The sequence below is a fragment of the Xiphophorus couchianus genome, chromosome 19 (assembly GCF_001444195.1).
Source record: "Xiphophorus couchianus chromosome 19, X_couchianus-1.0, whole genome shotgun sequence".
NCBI classification, from domain to species: domain Eukaryota; kingdom Metazoa; phylum Chordata; class Actinopteri; order Cyprinodontiformes; family Poeciliidae; genus Xiphophorus; species Xiphophorus couchianus.
In genome coordinates, this window is record NC_040246.1 from 9063647 (window position 1) to 9090278 (window position 26632).

At 38.3% G+C, this 26632-nt stretch overlaps 1 protein-coding gene across 7 annotated transcripts in view; it reads left to right on the forward strand.

The window, feature by feature from the left end:
* Positions 1-26632, forward strand: part of ralgapa1 (Ral GTPase activating protein catalytic subunit alpha 1) — a 62480-nt gene that overhangs the window by 17495 nt on the left and 18353 nt on the right. For all 7 annotated transcript variants that reach the window (XM_027999781.1, XM_027999785.1, XM_027999784.1 and 4 more), the window contains 25 exons: positions 2848-2972; positions 3059-3293; positions 4048-4233; positions 4339-4509; positions 4643-4836; positions 4931-5029; positions 5521-5676; positions 6345-6473; positions 6604-6729; positions 7249-7307; positions 7454-7562; positions 10487-10597; positions 10687-10755; positions 10848-10985; positions 11079-11262; positions 12649-12767; positions 12891-13010; positions 13243-13867; positions 14056-14171; positions 14607-14731; positions 18317-18388; positions 18511-18634; positions 18866-19021; positions 22165-22323; positions 23952-24079. In XM_027999781.1, coding sequence (XP_027855582.1) covers positions 2848-2972; positions 3059-3293; positions 4048-4233; positions 4339-4509; positions 4643-4836; positions 4931-5029; positions 5521-5676; positions 6345-6473; positions 6604-6729; positions 7249-7307; positions 7454-7562; positions 10487-10597; positions 10687-10755; positions 10848-10985; positions 11079-11262; positions 12649-12767; positions 12891-13010; positions 13243-13867; positions 14056-14171; positions 14607-14731; positions 18317-18388; positions 18511-18634; positions 18866-19021; positions 22165-22323; positions 23952-24079 — 3835 coding nt within the window. The remainder of the gene's footprint in view (positions 1-2847; positions 2973-3058; positions 3294-4047; positions 4234-4338; positions 4510-4642; positions 4837-4930; positions 5030-5520; positions 5677-6344; positions 6474-6603; positions 6730-7248; positions 7308-7453; positions 7563-10486; positions 10598-10686; positions 10756-10847; positions 10986-11078; positions 11263-12648; positions 12768-12890; positions 13011-13242; positions 13868-14055; positions 14172-14606; positions 14732-18316; positions 18389-18510; positions 18635-18865; positions 19022-22164; positions 22324-23951; positions 24080-26632) is intronic.

The following is a 26632-nucleotide window of genomic DNA, read 5'->3' on the forward strand; positions in this document are numbered from 1 at the left end:
CAGGGCCTTTTGAGAATAACCAGTGTCATGGCAGTGACAGGGTGAACTTAATTCAGTAAGGAAGAAATAAAGTTTGCTGAAATGGTTATTTGCCCATATATTAAGTTAATGGTCACTATTTAACCACCATTACAAATATTTCTGTTGATTCTCATCCTGAGTTGAAAGTTTGGTGAAAATGTTTTATGAGCGCACAGAGATTCATCATTTGAATCTGTCTTGATGTGGAGCTGCTGCTACATCTCCTTTTCTCAACCTGTTTTTGTTTTTTCTCAACAAGTGCCACTTTTTCTTTTGTTTTGTCAGCTTATTTGTAACACAGGTAATGAAGTGATGCTGTGGCATCCTGAGCTATTTTAACAGCAGTGTTGAAATAGAGGTTGTTTCCTTGCATGAATCCACTGACGGCAAATTTACTTGTGTTTTTTTTGTTGTTTTTTTTAAGCTACAGTCATGGTTAAAGCGCATTCTCTTTCAGGGCTAGGGTTTTATTTAATAAAGCCTAATAAAAATAATCAGATCTTTACCAATTTCTAAGATTATTTAAACTAATAGTCATACAAATTTAAAGAGCAGATTGCATACTGGACCACTCCCTAAAATTATTATTGTTTCCAGTCAGAAGAAATATTTGGGTAAAATTAAATTATTGCTCTTACCCTAAATCCACTTCGGCTGCTAACAATTCAAGACTTTATTTACCATAATCGTCCTATTAGACTAAGGGATCAACATTAATCTTTAGGTTGGAAAATCTTACTATCTGTATTATATTCCTATGAGCAAATCTTTTTAGGAGACTCCATTAGGAAAGGCCTTTGTATCACTCACTCTTGAGCAGTTTGAGGTGCAGCAGGAATGAAATAATCTTTCATTTATAATTATTGGGGGAAGAAAAATGTTGATACATCTGTTGATTGAAAATCATATTCCATTCACTCATGATGGCAAATAACCATTACAGTTTTTTGACTTCTAACATGCTACTCTCGGGTAATCTTTTTGCAGTTGCAACAGGCTAATTGTGTGCAGAACATAGTTTGGATTTGTTTCATGTTACTTCACATTGCAGATAGAGGTAATATTAAACCTGCAAGGCTTCACAGTTTAATGTTTTTTTTTTTACCCCTCCAGGGGGTCTTTTTGTGGGCTCTAGTGTCCCTTTTTACGAAAGTAGGCTGACAGAAATGGGGAAGGAGAGGAGGGAAGACATGCAGCAAATGTCGCCGGGTCCGGGAGTCGAACCCGCAACGGCCGCGTCGAGGACTCAAGGCCTCCAAACATGGGTCGTGCTAACCCCTACGCCACCACGGCACGCCCCCACAGTTTAATGTTTATGAGCGGCTGTGGTATTTTGAAGCCAGTCTGGTGGCCATAAAGGAAATCCTGACACTTTGCGTTGAGTAACTGAAAGCTTTATTGACTAAATTCCTTCCTGTTATTGGCCTGGAAGCAGCCATAGATCCATGAGATAGATTTGATCTGCAAAGAAGGTGGCAGATTTACTCCAGAACAGTCTTGAACTTTTAATTGCTTCCTGCTTTTACACTCACCCCAATCGCTTTCGTTGCATCCAAGCTAATAACATTAAGCCAAAGAATCATAACTGCACTAATATTAGACCTCTGGTTTGCTACTTGTTTGACTAAGTGATACTCTCTCTTTTACTTTTTGTGCATGATTCAGTTTAACTCCTGCATTGCTTATCTGAGATGTGGTACGCCTGCTGTTTTGGCTTTTTGTTTATTTAACAATCCTCAAGAACCCCTAAAGTACATTCACATCCGGACTGCTCTCACAATTAGGAGAGGCATTAGATTCAGTCTATGTTATGAGTGTTGTGATATTTTAATATAAATTCATATTGTTTAATAATCTGCTGCTGTTATGCATCTGAAGAAAATGTTGAGAATAACTATCCATAAATCTCACAATTTATTGGCCTTAGACGAAGCTGATAGCGGTAGCTGACATAACCAATCCTGTGTTATTCACCGTTTCTCCACAGTCTTAAAAAGTTCCTAGAATTTGCAACAAAGTTTACTAAAGTACAGAAAATCATTTGTAACTCTGGAATGTTCTAGTTTTCAACATATAAAGTCTGACTTTCTGAAGTTAATAAACTCATTCACATTTTTGAAACAGACAACTGAAAATAATTCCACTTGTTTTCAAACCAGTCAACTTGAAATAATAGGATATTTAAACCTATAGGTTTATACTTAACGAGTTGATAATTTTTTGAAGCACAACAACATCAGTGTTGTGTCAAGATGATATGCAGTTCTGATAAATTGAGCTAAACTAATGGAGCTGTTTTAACAACAAAAGAATATTAAATTCTGTTTCTCAGGAATTAAACCCTTTTTTCCTTTCAATTTATGTAGTTCTTTTCATTAATATATGCTCAGGAACTCAATTTCTTGTTTTTTAAGCTTTTGATATTCCTTTGCAGATGGAATAACAAAAATAACACATGGTTTCTCATTTGAGATAATGTCATGAAAAATCTTTCATAAATTAACATTATAGTAAGAAATTGCTCTAGATGACTGCTCTCAGTGTTGTTGACTGATTTAGGCCTGTAGTTGAACAAGTTAGTTTTCAGTATCTTAATATTTTGATCCCTAAATAACAACGTTCAGCTACCTGAACAATCCTAAAGCTACCTGTCGTTGGGAAGGTGTTCCTCTGGTGATGAACAAGCTTTTTCTAAGGTTTTCCATGCTTTAAAAATCCTGATACGTCCTCCCCTGACTTATACTTTATTACTTCTTTCCCTTTAAGTAATCATGTGTTTGACTGCAAAAGCTTTCTCAAAGTTTATTTGCTTTTGCGTGTGTGTAGCCAACAAAGAGGAGGTGGTCCAGAAGGCCCGCCCCGTGTCCAGCGATGTTGGAAGCAGCAACCCAAACTTTTCTGACCTGATGGATGAGTTCATTCAGGAAAGACTGAGAAACAAAGGGACAGTGGTCAGTAAATCTTGGATACATTTATTTGTAATTATATTGGCATAAATCATCAAAGTTGTAAGCACCACTGTCCCTCTGACGAACAGGGTCGTCGAGGAAGCAGTCCAGTGGGTCTTGAGGTTCCCAAGGACTTGCCAGAGCTCCTGGAGGCCGGTCAGGGGGTGGGGTCGAGACCCACAGATGACCCTCGACCTGTTGATGACCCCGGAGTTCCCTCTGAGTGGACGTCACCTGCTAGTGCCAGTGGTTCCGATGTCATCAGCTCAGACAGCCAGTCGGATTCCTTTAATGCCTTTCAGTATTCAGCATGCAAATTTGACAGTAAGAAACTGACTTTATCTCTGATGCACTCCTAAGGTATAAAGAGAACAAAAATCTGAATCAGTTCTTTTGTTTATTGTTATTAGTTTTGTTTTTATTTGTTCTGTATGAAATCCCGGAGATATCGTTTTACAGTTCAACAGACTGTACTGTAGCTGCACAAAATACCAAATCGTAGTTGAATTATCAACATGTCACATCACGGTCTAAAACTTGGATCTGCAACCTTTGTATTTGAAAGAGCCATTTGTCCAGCTAAATAAAACATGCTTATCGCCAGAAACGTTACATGATCTTTTGAAAAACTAGACTGCTTATAATTTTTCATAAATATTTACTATAGAAAATGTGTTTTTGTATTTAAAATTGTATTTCTATTTTTAGATGTTTAAACAAAGACGTACTGTATATAGGAGTGCTTAAAGTAAAAGTCAAAATCTTTGTCTGGGCACACAATCAAGCCTGTCAAGCACATAGTTTCCAACCTAAAGACCTAATTACTGATTATTTTGGAGTCATTCTTTAGTAAATAAGTGCAATTTTTCTATTAAAAAATCTGGAAAATTGCTAAAACATGTTCTTGTTGTCATATTTTTATTTTAATCCATTTGTTGGTCCTTAATTACTTTTTGCCAAAGTTATGAAGAGTCACTTGCATCTCCATTTCCATGTGATGCAAACCCCTGGTCTAAAGAACATTTTGGCTCCAACCATCTAGCCATAAAATATTGTGTTTTCTTTCTCTTTTTTTTAGATTTTACATTCAGTTCAGATGCATGTGGAGGAGGAGCAGGTTCTACAGGAGGCGGCCGAGGCAGCTCACTGGACCAGGACAGTCTAGGAGGGGGCTTAGCCTGTGACGAGCCCGAAGTGGCCAGTTTGACGACACTCCACATGGACTCAGAGACCAGCAGCCTTAGCCACACGGTTACCGTTACTGGTACGTTTCTGTGAATTTGTCCAGTAATAAGCACCAGAAACAATTATAATCAGGAGATGTTTGGTTCTCTGTTCAATTCTACATGTCTTTCTGACTCTTGGTTAGGCTCTGAGAGTGCCTCGCCCATGCATTCCCTCGGGGGCTCCCGTTCCCAGACCCCCTCCCCAGCCACGCTGACAGCTGAGCACGCTGATCACACACACAGTCATTCACACACACACTTGCAGCTGGACCAGAAACTCCACAGCTCTGTACTCCAGACCCCAGATGATCTAGGTAAAATTGACAGTGGGAGGGACAGGGGGGGATAAATAGTTTAAGAATGTAAACATTACAAAGATCCTTTAAATGTTCTCGCTTTATTCTCCTTCAACCAAACAAGAGTCTCTGATTGACGTATTGATTCCAGAAACAAGCGAGTTCCCCAGCGAGGACTGCAGTGTGATGGCAGGCGGCTCTCTAACTGGATGGCACGCAGATGTTGCCACGGTTATGTGGAGGAGGATGCTGGGTATCCTGGGAGATGTTAACACCATCAAAGACCCAGAAATCCATGCTCAGGTTTTTGATTACTTGTGTGAACTGTGGCAGAACTTGGCCAAGGTTAGTACAGATAAATCTGTCTGTCTGTTATTATTTTGAAATAATTTCAAAATTTTCACCCAGGATCTGAGTTTAGTGGCATTTCTGTTTTCAGATCAGGGATAATTTGGGGATTTCTCTGGACAACCAGTCATCCCCCCCACCTCCTGTTCTGATTCCTCCTCTAAGAATCCTCACCCCGTGGCTCTTCAAGGTAAATGTGATCAAAATAAGATAGATAAGATAAGATTTATTGTCATTGTCATCAACAGATTATAACGAGATTGAGATTTGCTCGACTCGAGTTAAGATGCAGATTATGTGTATATACATAATATACAAAGATAAAGAAATAAATAGTACAAAATGAGAAATAAATAGACATCAGAAGATGGTTGCAGCGCCTGAAAGTGTCGCAACAGAATTTACATTTTTAACAAAGTGGTGTCAAGAGCAGAAGTTCTTATGCCTTTGAATTTAGTGCCATGATTGCCATCGATTTTGTAGACAAATTTGTATTTGTCTACAACGCACCACTAGGGCCTTTGAATTTGCTTTAAGAAGTGTCTTTGTGATGGAATATGGGCTAGTATGTCTGTGAAATTACAGTGGAAATATATTTGCTTCATATTACAGGGAAGAAAAATAAGCCAAGTAGATTTTCATTTAATAGATTTTTTATGCTTGTCTGCATATTTCCTTTAGGCCACCATGCTGACTGAGCGTTACAAGCAGGGAAAGCTTCATGCCTACAAATTAATTTGTAGGATAATGAAAAGACGTCAAGATGTTTCCCCAAACACCGACTTTCTCATGCACTTCTACAACATCATGCACCAAGGGCTGCTGCACCAGGACCAGGTCTGTGTTACAAGGGGATTCAATTGTAAACAATACGACTAACAATGGGGAAAATTCAACTCAGCTTGGGAGATTTTATTGAATATTTAATGATACTTTAATGGCAGATAAAATGTTCAATATATCATTAATGAATCAAATATTTCTGCCACTGTCTGCTTGCAGTGGGGTATTATAGAGTGGACATTTGCACAAACCCCTTTTCTGCCACTAGAATATGTCTTAGTCCTATCTTTTAACATTTGACAAGGTTGGAGCAAACAACCTTATGCACTTTTCTCTTAAGCTAAGTCCAGAGCTTTTCTGAAGGATTTGTGACAGATAAAGATTAATATTCAACCATTTTAGGTTATTATCCTACTAAACATCCAGTGACAGACCATTTCCAGGTTTTTGGCTAAAGACATCAGACCTTTTTTAATGGTTGTACAGTAGAGAATATCTGGTTTTCTGAACTGCTTCAGAGCAATCTTTAGAAAACCTGGGGAGGAATTGATACATGACTACTGGAAGAATTGCCAGAATTGCAATTCTGGCTACTTAGACACAAAATATAAGAAAATAGAGGGGTTAGTCAAAACATTTGCAAAGCAGTTGGCCCCTAAATAATAATTCTGGTTCATATTGAGAAATGGTGTTTTTTCTTTTTGACAAACTGTCTTCTTCAGGACATTGTGAACACCATCATCAAGCACTGCAGTCCCAGGTTCTTCAGCATCGGTCTTCCTGGAGCCACCATGTTGATCCTGGACTTTATCATCGCAGCTTCCAGAGTCACTGCATGTTCATCACTCAATGTAAGGCACAAGGATGCACTGAGTCTTAAAGAGGAATACACTGACTTAAATGTTTTCAAAAAATGTCAAGTTGTGAATAGACAATAATTGAGAAATGTATTTAATTTGCTTTCCCTTTTTTTTCTCCGAGGCTCCAAGAGTCGAGGCCCAGATTCTTCTTGGGTCCCTTGTGTGTTTCCCCAACTTTTACGAGGAACTTGCTGCTCTCCATCCGACCACTGCTGACATTGTACGGACTAAATTCCCTGAAGTCAAGGTACGTGATTTGTGTGGTTGGAGCAGGTCGCCATGGCAGCCACAGGCGTAGGATGAAATATGCTTTTTAAAAATGTTCAAAAACTTTTATCTATTTTCCTGTGTCATCCAGGTCAGTCTTGATGTTTTAACTCAGGTTTGCTTGTCCATAGGGGATCTCAGCACAGAATATTAGGTTAATGTCTCATCAGCTATTCCTGAAACGGCTCAGAGCTGTGGGAGTAATGTTGTTTGCGTTGTTGTTGCTGTGTAAACAGTTAATGCCATGCGAGGCAGCACCTCAGGCCCTCTCTTTGGTTTCTTACGAGCCAGAACCCGGTTTTGAATCACTAAGCGATCATTAACACCGACTGAAAAGACCAACAAGTGTGTGAATTTGTCTTAACTTTTTGTGTTAACTTGATTGTGTGCTATAGTTTGCATACCACTTAAAATGACTCTTCATTACAAGCACCAATTGTAGACGTTTTCTGTTGTTGTAGCTGACAAAGTCTTTAAATCTTTGTTGTTGTTTTTTAAGGAACACATTATCAAAACCATCCTGACCTCTGCCAGGGATGAACCCTCTGCCCCTGCAAGGTATGGGTTCTGTAACTTAAACGGTTCTATAGTTCTGTTTTTTTTAAACAAACATAAGGTGGTGTCAGATAATGTTTTTTTAATAAAAAAAAACAACCTTTGAGTGTGTGTTTCATAACTCGCTGCTCCTGTCCCTGCTCTGTCAGATGTGTGGCTTTGTGCAGCCTGGGTATCTGGCTGTGTGAAGAGTTGGCTCATGGAACTGAACATCCTCAGATTAAAGAAGCTCTCAATGTAATCTGTGTGACCCTGAAGGTAGGCTTTATAATTATGAGTCATATTCTGTCCCAGTTTTTTTTATACATCCTACATGTTGTAGCACTCACTGCTATCACATGTTCCACTTCACTCACACTGGATGACGACCCTATTATAAGGTTAAAAAAGAATAAAAATGAGCCAGAATGTGGATGGTCTAAGCAGGGTCTTGGTGAGTTATTCAGTAGTGCTTAAAGAACCACAAAGGCTACTGAAATTATGATGGGACACTGAGGATTTTGAACATGAACCTCAGTCAAATTCTGGACTTTGAATCTGTGAGGAAGCTAACAATTTTTGGTTTAAGCATCTGTTTTTTTTCCCCCCAGCATGAATTAATGAATACTAAATTGCATAGCTTTATTAAGGCTGAAATAGTCACATTAATCATGATGAATCAATTATTAAAATAATGGTGAACTAATTTAGCAATTGATTAACTGTAAATTGGATTATACTAACCCCAAAAGGCTGTAAAAATAATATTCTCAGTGCAGTAAACAAACCAAAAACGTGCGAAAATCTGTACATTTTGCATTACAGCTGAAAAACCGTCTTTGTAAATATGTTGTACACAGAACTCACTTTAGCTTCACCTGGTGCAGATTCTGAAAATAAATCTCCCACTAAGCACAGTTTGCTGTTCAGTTATTGGTTGGTTAGCTTGAAAAAAGCTTGGTTAAATGAGAAAACTGAAGAATGAATTTCTTTTTTCGATTAATTGTCAGAATAGTTGGAACAATAATCCATTACTAAAATTATTGTTAGCAGCATCCCTGATCTTGATTAGCATTACTGTATTTTTATAATTATAACTATAGTTTGTAAATAAATTTGTTGTAAAATTAACAAAAATAAAGAGCTGTTTTGGAGAAATCTGGTGATTTAGATTGATTCTTGTAAAAAATTCTAAAAATAATTTCTACCCCTCACTGTATAACTCTATTTATGAGTTTGTTTTTTTATGTAGAAAAAATAGCTATTTACATTTTAGTTGTAGATCATTTGGTTGCACCAGAATAACAGCCTAATATTTGCGACTGGAGATGTTTGCTTCTCCTTGTAAAACTGTCGCAGTTGTTATTGTCCGGCTCTGTAACGACAGGCCAGTGGATCAGAACAATGCTGTCCAACATTTACTGTCTCATCCGGAGCCAAGTGGTTCTAGATGGACAGAAGCAGACACACACATACCTTTTAGATCTTGGAATCCCCAGTTTGTGTATCGGCAGCCAATGTTTTTTTTTTTTTTCTTTTTTTAAGGAACTGCACCAGTGCACATTTCCATTCACTTGCTCTTGGGAGCAAAACCTGGACTGCAAATATGTTTGGTTCTCCTTCAGATAGGAGACTAATCCAAAGGGAATGCTGCAAGCTGTGACACACACACTCACACTCTCTCTCTTACATAAATATACACTCATGTCTTCTTCAATTCTGAATCTCTTGCTTTGGTAGCAGCAGCCAGTCGCCTCAGCTACAGGCTCTGTTACATGTACACACAATTATACACAAAGCTTAAGGGATTGTCATATTTCCATGCAGAGCCACTTCCTCCTCTTGGCCGCCTCATCTTCCTTTCCTTTCATCAACAAACATTTTTGGTTTTCAGACATTGGCTCTTGTTTGTGCCTGAGGTTTAAATCCAGCCTTTTCTCATTAATCACTCTGAGTTTTATCGTGACATTGTACAGTTTACCGACGGCTACAGATTTTAGTTTAATTTGACAGATATTATTTAAAGCTTCTTACAAAAATTCAAAATGTATGTAACAAATTGTTATATTATTATGATTTAAATTATTTTTAATGTATTAGTGTTTCTGCATTCAGCTTAATTTCGTGGTAAATAGAACCACAAACATTGACAAACTTTTACATTGACCTCTGGGTTGCAGAGCTCAGATAAAAAAAAAAAAAAAATCACCCTCAGTATCCTAGAAATTGTAGGCTTGTGCTATAATGACCAATGGTGCATGAGCCTTTCTATAAGTTCATTTTCAACAAAAATCTGGTTATATAGTTTGCTTGTTTATTTTTTTTGCTTTAGCAGATTGTTTTTACTTAAAAAGGCACCATATATTTATTTTCATTTTTATTTAGCTACAATGAACTTTTGTGGTTCACTTAGACAGTTTTCAACTTGGAGATTTAGCGCTGAATGTAATAAGTTTTGACATCATTGGTGTGAGTGAATAGGTAATAAGCAACAAAATCAAACAAAAGATGGGTTATGTTTACAAAAATGCATCTCTTTCTTATGTGTGTTGAATTTTATTGAATACATAAAACAATGGATTGCAATTTGTCATGTGTATAAGTATAAATATGTCAGGCCTAACATTTCTAAAATCAAACTGGGATAGTGGTGGAGGGACAATAACTTAGGCCACCTTACTGACATTGAGTTGACCCTGAACTTCTCTGCATACTAAAGGTTTCTAGAGTCACATTTGAGGCCATCTGTTCAACAGCAGAAACTTGTCCAACACAGTCATTAAAATGACAATTATCCCAAACACAGTAGAAGATTTACATCAAAATGATTGAAATAATAATAACAAAAAAACAGCAACAAGTATCAATGGCTCAGTGAAAGCCCTGACCTCAATCCGACTGGAATTCTGTAGTAGGACTTTAAAAAAGTTGTGCAGAAAACTAATTTTTGCAAATCTCAAAGAACTGAAGCAATAACAATAATAAAAGTGGGCCAAGATTTTCATGCAATGGTGTAACAGACAGAAAACAGTTAATAAGAGTTATTGCTGCTAAAGGTGATTTTACAGGTTGTTGAATGATTGTATGTTCTACTGTCCTTCATGTTGTTTTTCTTTGTTTAATAAGTAATGACAAGAGGAGAACTGATTAGTTTTTTCTGTTCACTTTAGGTTCTGTTTAAATAATTTTATTCCATCTCTTAGTACCCCAATAAGACTGTTGCCTTAGTGGCCTCGGACATCCTTCACCTCCTGATCAGTTACGTGGATCATCTTCAGAAATTCCCCCCTGACATGCCAAAGAAGATTGTAGAGGTACTTTTCCATATTAGAGACTTTCTATTTTATAAAATTACTACAATTTTAAAGTCCTAAACTAGATTTGTCTGTTTTTTCCCCTTTAGATTCTGATTGCCACTATCACATATCTGCTGCCTAGCACCGAGTCCTCCTCTTATGAGCTGGATAAGAGGGTAACAAATCTCTGTACGCTTTTCAAAACGTTCTGTAGAACGAGACGTCCACAGAAAGCGGGTTCATTCGTGTCTTGCTGTGTTTTCTGCAGCTAGTAGTTTCCCTTCTGTTGTGTTTGTTGGACTGGGTAATGGCTCTGCCCCCAAAGACTCTTCTCCAGCCTGTACAAACACGAAGCCCCCCAGAAAGGGAGCAACCGACCAAAACGCTGCTCAGCTGTATTTACAAGGTAAACGTGTCTGTAGCTGCTGCAGTGCCTTCGCCAGTGAAACACAGATACAGTTGGGCTTTTTTAAAACTGCTTTCTTTGTAACCTGTACAGGTCCTGCATGGGTGCGTTTATGGAGCGCAGTCTTTCAGCAGTCCCAAGTACTTCCCACTACAGCTGTCGGACCTGTCGAGTTCAGACTACGACCCGTTCCTGCCATTAGAGAGCCTCCGCGAACCAGAACCTCTGCACAGCCCAGACTCGGAGCGCTCCAGCAAACTGCAGCCTGTCACTGAAGGTAATTTATCCAATCTAGCTCTGTAATGAGCCAACGTGTGTTCTGCTCATGCAAAGTGATGCACGGACACAGAAACGCGCACACAAATCCACAAAATCTTTGCACAGTTTGACCGGAAAGGTATGTGTATGCAGACACACCTTTCGTGCATCCATGTGAGTGACTTTATTGCCTCCTGCTATGATCCAACGGGACTCAGAGAGGAGTCTAATGACTGAATCACCTTGATGCACCATGCTTCTCTTCTCCCGTCTCCTCTTTTCGTCTCTCGTATTGTCTTCTCTTCTCTTCTCGTTTTTCTTCGGTTTTATTTTTAACTTCTGCAACATCCTACTACCTTCACTAAGTTTTCTCTCTTTTCCTCATTTTGTCTCCTTATCCTGAGCCAAGCCCTGAGGTTTAGGGTGTCACTGAGGGTGCCTGATCAATACATATCTGTACTCACCAATCAATCTGTCAATAAGGACTCATTAGGAAGTCTGCATGCATCATTGTGTGCTTTTCTATGTGACAGTGTTGATTAACAAGGATCTACTTTCAGGGCTGTATATAATGACATTGGCTTCTTCTGCGGGGAGACGACCTTCATTCAGTTAGAATAAGGCACATAACAATTTCAATGTCTTGAACTTGTTAAATAACACAGAATTTTACATTTAAATCTTAGTTTTGTTCAGCTTTTGTGTCAGTTCACCTTAAAGATTTCCATTAGTTCTGAGGACTGAGATGGAAGTAAATTTTGTATTTGCTGTATGTTTTGAATTTACTGATAGAAAGTAGCAGATTTTATTTGAAATGTCCTTTTACTTCTAAAGAGTTCATGATCCCATGAGGTTTCACTGATTTCCCAGGGCATTTTGGAAGAGAAATAGGCTCATTGTATAACCCATACTTAACAGTGAGCGAGAGAGGTTTTTCCACATGCATATCCTTTTAACCCTTTCAGACCCACTTGGGTATTTGTTGCTGGAAAGCCTAATCTGAGTTTCAAAATTGTTTTGAAACATAATATTTGCATTTACGATGGTAGGACAGAGAAGTAAATCCCTACTTAACATCTTAACTCCCCCATGAGATATCAGGAAGTCCTCAATCCAAAATGTAAAAATAGGTTTTTTAAAAATGCGTCAACTCCATTTATTTTAGGAATTGTTAGATCTGCTGATATGTTTGACAGCCATGATTTGGGCAGAGACCAACAATTATTATGAATAATCATGATTGTAGGATAGATCCTTGTGGATTTATTGTCAACAACTTTGTTGCAATTATATGATGATTTTGTATGTGTGTGAACGATGTGACAAATTATACCAAGTAAACACACGTAAAGGGAAATTAAAATGAAACAACTTAGCTAGAAGAACACTCTTTTGTTCTTTGCAGTTCGTAGCCGTATCCAGCAAGGCCTGGTTTCCATTGCAGCCAGAACCGTTATAACCCATCTGGTGAATCATCTGGGACATTATCCAATGTCCGGAGGGCCAGCAACTCTGTCCAGTCAGGTGCTCTAACTTTTTGGTCTATTAAGATTTTATAGCTCCTTACTAAAGGAGAGGGATTCATTTAAATATTGTTTTGTTATTATTATTTTTTTTGTACTTTGCTAACTTGAAGTCTGTTCACAGGTGTGTGAAAACCAAGACAATCCTTTCTGTGGGAGTCCAGATCTCGGACCAGAACTCTTCAATTCGCCCAACCTTCAGTTTCTGGTTCTGAACGGCTCCACACTGCTCTCTGTTCTCCAGGTAACGTCATCTGGACAAGTTGTTTTTTTGTTTTTTTTTTCTGACATAATGACAGTTTATCTTAACTGAGCTGATGATTACATTTTTAGATCCTAGGTACAGTATTCCTGCATGGTCTGAAAAAGTGTGTAGTTTGATTTTTCCAGATCTGGATATGCATCTACTGTTATTGTCATTCGTTGCATTTTAATTTCAGGACTTTGGCATTTCCTGCTGTTCCTGTTTTTTTCAGATCCGATCAGAGTCCGGTGTCCCGGGAGGAGGAATGACGGCTGGCTTGTCCTCTGCTCCTGCTTGCGTCCGTGTCATCATCCGAGATGTTGCAGGAAAACACTCCTGGGACTCGGCAGTCCTCTACGGGCCTCCGCTGTGCTCCCCGAACAGTCCGGCGCGCACACTTTTAACACAGACGCAGTCGCCGCGCAGCGCAAACCTTCAATTACGCACTCCATCAGGAGGTCTGCAGAACAAGATGGAGTTGAAGGAGGAAGATGATGAAGTAGACGGGCAGGAGGAGCGGGGGCCGGAGGAGGAAGAAAGAGAGATGGAAAGTGACAGACAAGAGTTTCAAGTAGCCGAGGAGGAAGGAAAAGTTGGTGATGAGGAGAGGGAAGATCCAGAAGGAGGGGGAAACGTTGAACATGTGGAAGAGATAGAGCAGGAGGAGGAGGCAGAGATGCATGTCCATCACGTGGACGAGGATTCTGGTTCGGAAAAGCTTCTTGCTCCACCACTAGCTAAGCGAGTGTGTCGGGAGGCGGTGCCAGCGTGGAATTCTCTGGAAGATGGAGATGATGCGCTGGATGAGATGCTGCAGTATCTGGGTTACTCGAGTCCAGAGTGTCTACAGAGAGCAGGTATGTTTGGTTATGTGAGCTAAAACAATGACTTAACCTTTAAAAAAAGTAATAAAATGCAAGCTTTTTTTCATATATTGAAGTTAGACTAGAGTTTATGAACTAGTGTATTGTAATGTTTCAAATATAAAGCTGTAAAACCAAATAAAGTTTCCAAACTAATTTTGATTCCCCATTGGTTCTCACAGGCATGCCACTCAACATCCCAGCCCCCCCTCCAGGGTGTGTGTCAGAGAAGCAGGAGAATGATGTGATCAACGCCATCTTGAAACAGAGTGCTGCAGAGCGCGAGTTTGTCCTTCATGTGCGTTGTTTAGATTCTCCTTATAAAAAATAATCTCCATGTAGTGTAAGCTTTGGTTTGTTATTCCTGTCTCTGTGGCCGTCTCTGCAAGCAGTCTAAACTTTTTTTTTATTGTTCCATTCCATACAAATGAGATCCATCCAACAAGCTTTATACGATGGGCAATTTTCTTAATGAGTCAGCCATTACATAATAGATGAACGTATCATGAAAGAGTGGCTTTTAGTAAAATTGTTGGAAGCTGCATCTTATTTTTACATCTGAGGCAAAAACCATACAAATAGTTTGGTGTCTTATCTGTGATTTGAGTTTTGCTACAAACTAGAGCAACTGATTGAGCTGCCTTTAAAACTGGTTATTCCTTTTTTTTTTCCCAGAAGCTGTAAAATCAAATCATCCTTGGTGCTTCATTTTCTTTACACGTTTTCTCCTTAGAGAGGTGAGGAGCTGAACATGAGAGCAGTGCAGCAGACCGAACCGGAGACTGAGACGCCTCAGTCGGCCTTCTACTATTGTAGGCTCCTCATCAACATACTGGGACTCAACTCCTGGGAGAAAAGGTAAGGCTTCCTAAACAACACTGGAAAATTGTGTTGAAATGCTACACTTGTCTAACTTAATATTGAAAGTATCATTCTGCTATTTTTTGGTCAATTTGTTTCTTTTCTTTGCTTACTTCAGTTGTTTTTTGTTTAGTTTTGTGTTTGAGTATTTTCCAGGTCCGGAAAAGTATGAATAAAGAAATAAGATTTTAAACATTCCCTGTTTTGTTCTCAAAAACCTCAGTCTATCCACACACAGCCATTGATCTCTCCTTCCACGTATTGATGAGTCTATCCATCCAATCAGTCATCTAGTCTTTATTTTTTATTTCAAAGTTTCATATTTGGAAAGCCTGTACAACGTAGAAATACCAGTAATAAATTCACAGTGAACATTGGAGTTTCTACTTTAAAACATAAGTGTCAAACTAAAGGCCCGGGGGCCAAATCGGCCCGCCATAACTTTTTATGAGGGCCACGGAAATAGGACTATAAATACAACAGTTGCGTGCTTGAATGTTATTTTATCGGTCAAATGAAAGCAGTTTTTATCTCTGTAGTACTAAAATACATACAGTACTGTTTAATTTTAAGAATTACTAACAAGATGCAGCTTTTTGTTAATCTTTTAACAGTTTATTAATGGGTAGTTTTATCAATACATTTTTCCTCAACTGGCCCTTTGAGAAAATTCATGACCTCGATTTAGCCCAAAATGAAAATGAGTTTGACATGCCTGCTTTCAAAGGAATGACACCCTTCTAATTTAAGTTTGGAAAAGTCTGGGGCTTTTACATTAAAATGTACAGAAAGCCTGGATTATCCCAGGCTTTCCTACATCGTTAAGTTTAAGGATGTAGGATTTTCACCTAAGCAACGAATCTAGCAGGAAGATTTCTTTGCACATTTTAGCATGAGATGTTTCAAATGAAGGGTAATTTCATAAAAGGTATGTGTGGGATGTCTTCTGTATTTTGTTCTTCCCCAGAGCAAACCAAATGTTTGCCTAATGCATATAAAAGAAAAAGGTGAACTACATTGAGCTAATTAGAGGCTATGTTTCTCCCCATTCACGTCATGCAGCATTTCATCTTCTCAATGACTCGGAGCTGGAACTCACAATGTCGGGGTATTGCTTTAAATGTGCCTGGCCAGCTAATGGACGCTCATCACTCTTTATACTTTATCCAGGGAATTACACTTTCTGCATTCAGAGCCACACAATAGACCTGTCTACACACTCATGTGTGTGCGTGATAATGAGGACAGCGCTCTATTGATCAAACTCGGCCCATTTGGTGTCGGAATAAAAAAGCAGTAGTTGAAGAAGAGCGCGATTGAGGGGGCTGTGGCAAATCAGAAACCAAGATGATTCAGACCCATGTAGATTTAGTCGTAATGATAATAAAGAAGATAAATAATGAAGCAAAAAGACTGAAATGAAAGCTCAAGAAACTTAAAGGGAAAATAAGGAGGCAGATAAGAATGAAAAGAAAAAAGGAGATGTTGTCTAATCATCTGTTATTGTCACCAACTTCTCTCCAGGTATTCATATGAGGCATTACAGACACTAAGATACTGACAGTCACCCATGTGTATCCCCTTTTATGCTTTTCCCTATAATCCAGGGTGTAAATGGAGTCTTTGAGAGCAGAGAATGAGGCCATTACCAAGTATCACTTTAATAAAGAGCAAATTGCTCTCTCTCGTTTTCTCCCTCTCTCTCTCCTTTTCTTTACCTCTCTCTATTTATCTCCTGCACTCCCTCACTCTTTTTCCCTTTTTCTAAGAGTGAAAAGAACGACGTGTCATTATCAGTCCACTCCAAGCTTCACTGCCCAAGTCTTGGTTTTTATATCAGCCGTACAGAGGTTGAGGGTCGCTTGTTGGCACAGTTTCAACCGCCTTTAGACAAATTATTCTGCATGAGAGGCTTTTGTTTTTCTTAAAAATCACAGCCCATCTTTCTTTCTTGAGAGCCTGAAAGTGTCGAAACTTTGGACATTTAGACTTTTCCCCACAATGATGGTTTTTGAAGTCAGAGACTAGATTTTCAAAAGGTGTTAAACATACTTGTCACGAACTTCAGGGCCATCTTTTTGTACTTAAAAAGATGTTATTTTTTCTTTAAATTGATAGTCAGCAACGTCAGACACTCTTGGTTTGTGAATCTTGTTCTTTTAGCCATAATCTATTAGTTTTGTATTTATCTGCAGTAAGTAAGGCTCCTAATAACCTCTTGGAGCTACTCTCCAAATAGCTCTATTTCTTCAATGAACGCAAAATATGAAGGAGTAAGAAAAATGCAACCTTTAATATATTTTCCTAAGGAAAAATATCTATTCTTGTTTCCACCACCATTTTTAACCTACTAAAATCTATGCAACACGTTTTACTAACCTGACATAAATTAGTCTTCCAGGTTGGACCTTTACAATCTCTCCAGGTCATCTAGGGTCCTACCCCTCTCTCACTACACAGGCTGTCTATAGGATTTAGGTCTGAGGGCTCAGATGGGTACGGTGGAAAGAGGATTTTGTGTCTGGTAAACCATGTGTTTATTGAACTTTATTTTTGGATTATTATCATGTTTGAAACTGAGCTTTTTTTTTTTTTAGCGATTACTTGATTTGTATTTCTGATGTTTCTGTATTTTAGTGTTTTCAAGATGCTTTTGCCATGTGCAAAAGCACATGGTCGGGGGTGTGCTGTGGTGGTGCACGCCCCACGTTTGGAGGCCTTAGTCCTCGACGCGGACGTCGCGGGTTCGACTCCCGGTCCCGACGACCTTTGCCGCATGTCTTCCCCCCTCTCCTCACCCTCCTTCCTGTCTGCCTACTGTAGAAAAAATACGAGCCACTAGCGCCGCAAAAACTCTTCGGAGAAAAAAAAAAAAAGCACATGGTCTTCCTAAGTTCCTAGGTCTTTGAGAGAAGAACAGGCCCACAACACCCCAAATATGCTACCATACCAGACCAAACAGATAAAGTTTAGGGTTCAGATAACTTTACAAATAAAGGCCAGGTTCATCCGCCTGGCCTTTGGACCAGGCGGATCGCATTAGATTACAAGATTCAAGTTAAAGTTAAATTTAACTTAGTCCTCATGTTTATATTCATGATGGTAGGACAGAAAAGGCTTTGATCCTTACTTAACCTCCCAAACTACGGATTGAAAAGTTTAATTCCCATTAGCCCTGGTGGCCATAAGTTATCACTCTACACACTTGCAGCAGTTCTGTAACACCGAGCAGTTGGAGTTTTTTAGTACATTGTTCAATGTGCAAGGCTTTGAGATAAATGTGGTTCCTGGTTCAGCCTCGTTGTGTCACAAATCCAGTTTCGTATAAAGTGTTTTTATTTATCACTTTTCCTATAAATAGTTGGGAGTTAAAGTGAACAGTAATCTACGTTACTGAATGGAAATATATTCTGATGGAGTCGCACAAAAGGATGATCTTTTCTGTAGACTTTAACATTCCATACAAGTGTTATTCTTACACACAGACTGTGTCATTTCAAATCAAGTTAAAGGATTAAGGTATTTTAACTCAAAGCAGTGTTGGCAGCAATGACTTATAGCTCGTGTATCTGTGTCTTGCAGGAGTAACTTTCATTTGCTGAGAAAGAACGAGAAGTTACTGAGAGAGCTGAAGAATCTAGACTCACGGCAGTGGTGAGCAGCGCTCATCTTTCTCTGTGAAGCTCCTTTAACTCCTCTCTGAAACCTATTTATTAACCTGAGAGTTCAAACCAACTCCCTGTTGGTGCTGATTACTTTCTGTCATTGTCTTTCAGCCGAGAGACTCACAAGATTGCAGTATTTTACGTGGCTGAAGGTCAAGAGGATAAACACTCCATACTCACCAACACCGCTGGCAGCCAAGCTTATGAAGATTTTGTTTCAGGACTCGGGTGGGAGGTACTAAAACTTTTTCTTACATACTCTACATTTACTGGGAGAATTTGTCATCCTAAATCACAAAGTAGACAAATTATTTAATCATGGCAGGCGTGGATTTTCTTAAAATCCTGAATTCCGAGTCAGAAATACACAGATTTATCTTTTAAGGTGTTCTTGAAACTTCAAAGGAGGTCTATGTTTTCAAAATGAAAACAAGAATGTCATTATGCATGTTATGTTATGCATTAGGTCGACCTCAAGACTCACTGTGGGTTCATGGGAGGCCTTCAGAGAAATCACAGCACTGGCCAGACGACACCTTACTATGCCACATCCACGACCGAAGTCATCTATCACGTGTCCACTCGCATGCCCCCTGACCAGGATCAGAACCTCACCAAAAAGGTACAAATATGACACCAACAAAAAAAGCGGGAATTCACAAAGCAATGCAATTTATTCAGTTATTTGCCACGATTTTGCATGTGCTGTCTTTATTTCTTGTGATGTATTTACTTGTAACAGATCAAACTATAGATGCAGATACAAACATCTAAGCACTATGCTGCTGTTTCTGTAGCAAATTGTAATTTTTCTCTCTTAGCCTCAAATAGAGCAGGAAGTAGAAACTATTATCTGTCCGGAAATGGAAATTATTAATCTAATTGGAGAGATGGCAGCTCAGGAGGCAGGGGTCTGTTCTGTAACACCTGCTCTGTCCATTTCAGTCGTTGTGTCCTTGTAACCCTGATCCATTATATTTTTAGGATGTAAAGCATCTTGAACTGCATTGTTCCTGAAATATGCAATGCAAATAAGCTTGGTTGATTGATTGATCCCTAATCATTAGAATAATTGATGGAAGAATCAACTTACTGAAATCATTTTTACAAGTATGGTAACCTGCACTGATGGTAATTTTATCAGTTGCACGCTGTATTTTCTGCTTTTTTTGTAACATTTTTAAATGTGTCCATGAGACACATCAGACTTTTCTGTTCCTTAATATCATCAGGCAAACAAGCAACTAAACAAAGTCAAATGTCTCCCAAAATAACCAGACATGCATCCAGTTCTGTTTTATTTGTAAAAATGTTGTTTTTTAATTTAACATCTTTGAATGCTAATTTGTCAAATTAAATTGCTCCTGATATTGTTGCTTTCTGTTGGCTAAATAGCAGGATTTGATTGTTATATCCTTTTTAAGTTTATCACAATAAAACTGTTTCAATGAATTAAATTAAATCCTCTCATTTAGAAGATTGAATATTCAACATTCAAAATAAGCAGCAATGTATGTTATTTGCTGCTGTGTTCTGTTAACGCTGTCTTACTCAGTAATCCTGCTTTGGTTGGGCTGGCAATCATGTCTACATTTGTTGTGAGGCTAGTATAAGTGCCTAGGCAGGCAGGTTTTATTGTATGTGTCTATATCTGTGTGTGTGTGTGTGTGTGTGTGTAATCACACCTGTCACCCCCCAGGCTCCGGGTGCTCTGCACATGGCCATAATGTCCTTTTAATCAGATCATACTTCCTGCTTCTCGGCCTATCACATCGCTTCAGGCAGCTGATTGGATTAGCAGCGTCTGGCCCGACACCATCCGTCTCACTGATCAGCTGATGGTCCCATCAAACATGCATAGTCACATACACACACCTGCGCGCACGCATTCACGCAGGACTTAAACCTGTTTAACACACATCCACAGAGGGCTTTTATTAACCTCATTTTAACCACGGCTATAAATTTGTGTTAGCGCTGCAGGGAGACGCGCATACAGCCATAACACGTTAGGCTTAGACGTAAAAACACGTACAGACAGCTCTTGGCGAACGTGTCCACAAACGGTCTAAATGGACACACAAACGCACATTGGTTCTGGCAAAGCGTTTATCTTCCATCCTCCTGTAACACTCACGCAAACACAATCAGTTTAGGCCTTCGCAGGGCTCCTGTCCAGGTTTCCCTCTTTGCTGGGCTGTGGTTGTCTTATCGCAACACAACTGCAAGGGTAAAAGGATTAAAGGAGCATTACACCAACTGATGTGACACTGCTCTAACTTTCTTTATGAAAAAAAAAAACTGGATTAAAAGAACCTCTAACTGTCCTGACATCCAAAAATATTTCATAGTTTCTGATTCTCACTAAAACTCTTTATGACCTGCAATTACAAATACAGAAAAATCTCTCAAGGAAAGATAATGGAACAATCCGATATGTGTCCTGCTATTAGAGAAATGTGGAAAGATCAATGGCTCCAAGTTATTTATGCCTTTAAATCCAAGTAGTTTCATCATAATAAGGAGGCTGTCAAACAGCCAAATGACAATGTCATTTGAAGGGTTGATTGGTGTTTGGCAAAATGGCATGGATAAATTTTGAGTTTCTTAAAGTTTTTTTTTTTAATTTCTGCTTTTCTTTGTTTTCCCTTTTCTAGTTCTATGACATGGTTTCAGTTGAATCTTTATTTGTTTTCTTTGGTACTTCATTTCATTGTTATACTTGATTTTGTTCTATGCACTACAAAAATTTGGTAATAAGAGCAATCTACTGTAGACCAAACTGTTTGAAGCAATGTCAAATCTCTGCTGACATCCTGTCTTTAAAACCATTTTTTCCAGGATTTCAGGATACCAAGTAACAGATTTCTACTGTTTTTTTGTAATTCAGATCATCAAAATTAATTTTACCATTTAAGATCATCTCAGAAAATACAGGAAGAAAGTTTAAAGAATTAAATGCCTCATAAAAATATTCTGAAAATTGTTAGCTACTGGACAAATATTGTTTAATAAAGAATACTGTCTAAAGTTCATAGAGAAACTCATTTTAAAAAAAAATCCTAAAATCAAAAATGATTGCTTTGATCAATTATTAACATACAAGAATGTATGCTGCTTTGGAACAAAGGATAAAGGAAATAATCTTGACTTAAAAGAATAAATATTGGAATAAAGTTTAAATGTTTGAAAGGAAATTGCATCATTATTTCTCTCGGAGCCAAAGTCTAGACTGACATCAATCTGAGGGTGTTTGACAAACCTGAAAAGTAAAGAAAGCAAGGGGTGTGTGCGTGTGTGTGTGTGTGTGTGTGTGTGTGTGTGTGTGTGTGTGTGTGTGTGTGTGTGTGTGTGTGTGTGTGTGTGTGTTGGCAGACATCAAGGTTAATGACGGCGCTGTCACCAGCTCTGACTGGAGCCTGCTCACAGCGTCACATATGATCCCATCCATCTTCCAGCTTGTACTCCATCTTCCCAGGGCTTCACTCTGTCTGGTCGACGACTCTCCATCTTCTCCCGGTCACTCCATCATTCCCAGGGCCACCTATACCATGCACATGCACCCCAAATCAAAAAGCCTTGGCTTTTGATGGATACAGCCTATAACGTTTAGTTGTGAAACTATCTCTGCACATGTATTTTGTTTGCATTGTAACCAATGATTTCACAGTGTTCTTCTGCTTTGGTCGGATTATTAATCCCCCTTCACTCTTCTGCTCCTTCCCATCAATCTTTACCCCCTTCCTCCACCTCCCAACGCTCCAGCTCCGACACCTGGGCAACGACGAAGTCCACATCATTTGGTCTGAACATTCCAGAGACTACCGCCGAGGGATCATCCCTACTGAATTTGGGGATGTGTTGATTATCATATACCCTATGAAGAACCACATGTATTCCATCCAAATACTCAAGAAGCCAGAGGTAAAAAAAAAATAAATGAATCTAAGCAGCCCAAAATATGTTGTTTGGTATTTCAGTGCATTCTTGGAGTCCTCTGAAAACTGTAGATCATTTCAGCTAATCATTTAATTCAGGTAATGATAATTAGTTTCCCACGGCTCTAATCAGAAATAACTAGACGTGCAATCTTTAGCTGAGCTGTAATTGTACAAAAACAAAATATAAATAATTGACCAATCACAGTAATTGAGGCAAGGCGCTGCGGATGTTACCTCTGGAACTGTTAAGTTATGTTTACATTGCAAGAACTTTAGTCCTTAGTCTTTAGGTTTGTGTGGAGCAGAGGAACTAAGAATGGAAGAAATTAAGCTTCTGAAACACATCAGCCTGTAGGAAAGCAATTCTTTTGAAATGTTTTAACTTTATTATTCACTTTAGTTGTTAAATTCAGCATGGTTTAAAAGTTATACAGAATGATTATTATCATGACCAAACGTGGTATTTGTAAATTTGAGAAATGAAAAAGTTGAAACCAGCTGAAAATGTAATTTCCTTTATACATAAACTGTTTTCTTTTTATAACAGATAGTTAAATCAGTTACTCTTCAAAATATTCATACCACTTGAATTTTATAGTTGTAATTGCCACAAAATGTGATTTTGAAAAATGTCCATTCAAAGTGACTGCATACACACCACACTTTTCAGATTTCTATGAAAGAAAAAAAAATTTTTTGTTCACTTCACAACTATGCACTCCTTTGTGTTGGTCTATCATACAAAATCCAATGAACACAATAATGTCTGTGGTTGTTAAGTGATAAACTGTTATGGCATGTAAATACAGTTTCTCAAAGTACTGCGATATGAGACATAAAATGTAGCATGGAGTCAGCTTATAAAATAAGTGGAATAATCACAACAGTATTGAGGCTGGGATATCAAAATGAGTTTTCATTGATTGAGATTAAACAATTGAAATGTTCTTTTGTAGCCGCTATGTTGTTGTTTATATCTTCCCTGACATTGTAAAGATCATGAAAGCTGATAAGGAGTTAGACTGTAAATGTGAGGGGCTTTCATATTTCAATTGATATTTTTTTTCTTTTCTTTTCTAGGATACACAAATATGCTTTCATCTGGTTAATGTATCAGTCTAAAACCCACAGACATTAATGCTGCAGCACTGATGGCATAACTCTATTTCAAACAAGAGCAAACACAATAAAAAGCTCTTTTTTTCTGTATGACATGGATACCACAGCACTAATGACATAATCATATTCTCCTTCATTCATTCTGCAAGCAAAAATATTGAATTATCCTGAATCCAAGAACAAGTAAGATAAGATATGGCTTCTGTTGTTGTCCTGAAAGCACATATATTCAGCCACAGCGGGCTTGGCTTCGAGATCTGGTCCAGAAACAAACCCAATAAAAGCTTAACGTTATTCTCTTTGGTGGATTCCACAAGCAAAGTATTGAATTCAATCAGATAGCCATTGCCTGAATCAAATATTGTATCGCTTTAAAAAAAAACTATTGTGTCAGTCATTATTTGGCTGGTAGCCTCCAGATTGTATTCTATTTCATGAAGTTTAGATGTTTTGTCTTTAAGCTGTGTTTTTCCCCCCCTGTGTTTGTGTTAGGTGCCATTCTTTGGGCCACTGTTTGATGGTGCTATAGTGGACATGAAAATTTTATCCACCATGGTCAGAGCCACAGCCATCAACGCAAGTCGAGCTCTCAAATCGCTCATTCCTCTCTACCAGAACTTGTATCCTTTGAAGCACTCGGTTATCAGAATGTGGAAAGCTAAAGGTAGGTCGCTGAGGCAGAGATTTCCTTCCCAGTCTTCTCTGTCTTCAGTCGGTCTTCTATCTCATGCAACTTTTGGTAGTTTTCAGTGAGTTGTTTTAGTTGTTTAAATGTGATTCACAGAGTTTTCAAGCTTCTGCCCATTAAAAATGCCTTCTGTTTGGATCTCAGCTGCAGATACATTGCATAAAAATTATCATTCCAATATCTGCTTTCTGTGAACTTGATAAGTTATCACAAAGGTTTTTCCAATTTTAGTGCAATTTTTTGGTAAATAAAAGTTTTATGCTATTCAAATTGTTATTCCTTACAATCAAGTTGTAACTTATGTTCACTTCTTATATACACTCTTTAACATCTGTGTTGCTTTGGCAAAATCTGCTTTCAGGCAGACGCCAAGCACTCAAAATTGCATTTACCATGATGAAACAAAAATGTTTTCTTGGAGAATATCTGTTAAATTTGAGACAAAATGATGCAAGCTACCCAATAAAAAGCTCTATTGTTTTAAAACTGCAGGATAAAATATGAGTTCTGGTGTCACCAGCAAGTTTGCAAGATTCTAAAATGTCTTTGTTCTGTGAACAACTTCAGCTACTAAAAAAAAGTGTTTGCATTTGAGTTCTGATAATGAGCAGTGCGGCTTAAATTCTCCTCAGTGTTTGTGTGAGTGAGAATGTTGTTTGATGCTCAGCTTGAGGAGTAACAGTTGCGAATCAATGTCCAGTGATGTTTGGTCCTGTGATAGAGCCATGTTTCGTCTGAAGTGCATTTTAGCGGTGCACAGGAAGGTACAGGGGATGTCTTGTCTATGTGTTGCTGCGCGTCTCCAAGTGTGAAGGGGGAAGAGAGAAACGGACGAGAGCGTGTACAGTTTGCCTGATCCGGTGTGATGGTAGCTCGGTTTGAAGAAGCCAGAAGTCGATACTTATTGATGAATCTCCTCGGTAGCTCAGTTTCTAAATGAGAGGCCTTGCTCTGCGGTCTCATAGACAGTCATGCACACGCACACACACCTCCACACAAGTGTCCACCTGTGCACGTACTGATAATTACACTCACAATGTCCGAACACTCCCGAGGTGAAATAATGTATCCAATAAGTGTATCCACAACCAGCTTTTTCAATGAATGTACAATCAAAGACTCTGATTTGTAAGGTAAGAATTTCCTTCAAACTGCAGTTCTAGCAATTTGATCTCAGAATGACGCTGTCTGTGTGTCTTTCTGTCCATTTTTCTGCGAATTTCTTCATTTTAAAAGGCAACTTTTGATTGCCTGGCAGTAAGCTTTCAAACTGGGTTGTTCAACTTTTCAGGTTCTTAAAATCCTCAGGCTGCCTAAATTAAACCAGCAAATGTCCCCTGCAAACCTTCTCTGATGTTTTTAATCCATATTTTATTGTTTGTCTTTGTAGGGACAGATGCATTCAATAAAATTCTGTAATTTGAATCATTAGCACATTAATTAACAATCAATTTAAAAGTGGAATTTAAACAGATTCATTCACACCCACTGAGTGACATGCAGTCGTATTCAGGCTTGTCAGATTAAAAGTATCTTTGAGAATAGACTTCAAGCAGGTTAATCGTTAATAAACATACTCTTCTTTAGAACCACATTGCTGTAATCAAAAATGTAACTCAAGTCCTAGCCACAATTATTGCTTTTGCTTGTGAATGTCTTTCTACCGCACTTCCTCCTTCCATCTAACTTTCTATTAATATCCTAGAATGCGACCAACCAGCGTATTTAGCAATGACCTCTTCTTGTGGAGAGAGTCAATATTTGCTGAACAACGGTTAAGTGAGCCGTGTCTTTCATTATTATGTAGGCTACAAAATATAATTTTTTTGAAATTGTTTTGGACTTATGTAATATAAGTTTATACAAATCAAATTGGTGAGGTAACCTCATTATTATAAAGAGAACATTTAAAGCTACATTTAATATAATTGTCATCACTTCTGCCTATGAAAATGAGCAGAACTGAAAGATTCAAAAAAAGATATTGCTCACAAATCAACACAGAATGAAGCATTTGGACCTAGGCATGCATGTTACTTAAAGATTGGATTGAAAATAATCTAATGGGTAAAACCTCTCCAGGATGTCCTTAGGAAGATGTAAGATTACTTTTCAACTGTTTGTTTTCTTTATCTTTCAATCTTTTTTTATTTTCTTTTTCTGCTTTACCTTTTCTCCTCATATTAGTGTTCCCTTCATCCTTGTTTTCTATCTTTCTTGCTTTTCTTTTTCTTGACTCTTACCTGTTTCTCCTATTCTGCTTTTGTCATAAATGAACTGGCTAATTGAAGAATAGAAGAAGAAAGACCTCCTACCTATAAAGCAGAGATTTCCAAGCTCATTTCCACCTTCTTTTGCATATTTATGTCCTGGTTTTTGCTTGCTTGTTGTGTGTCTCACTTCCACTGTGCAGACACCTCTGCACCTTAATGTTTTTGTCTTTCATCGGTGTTACAGCCTCAGTGTGTTTATATATGGATGACAG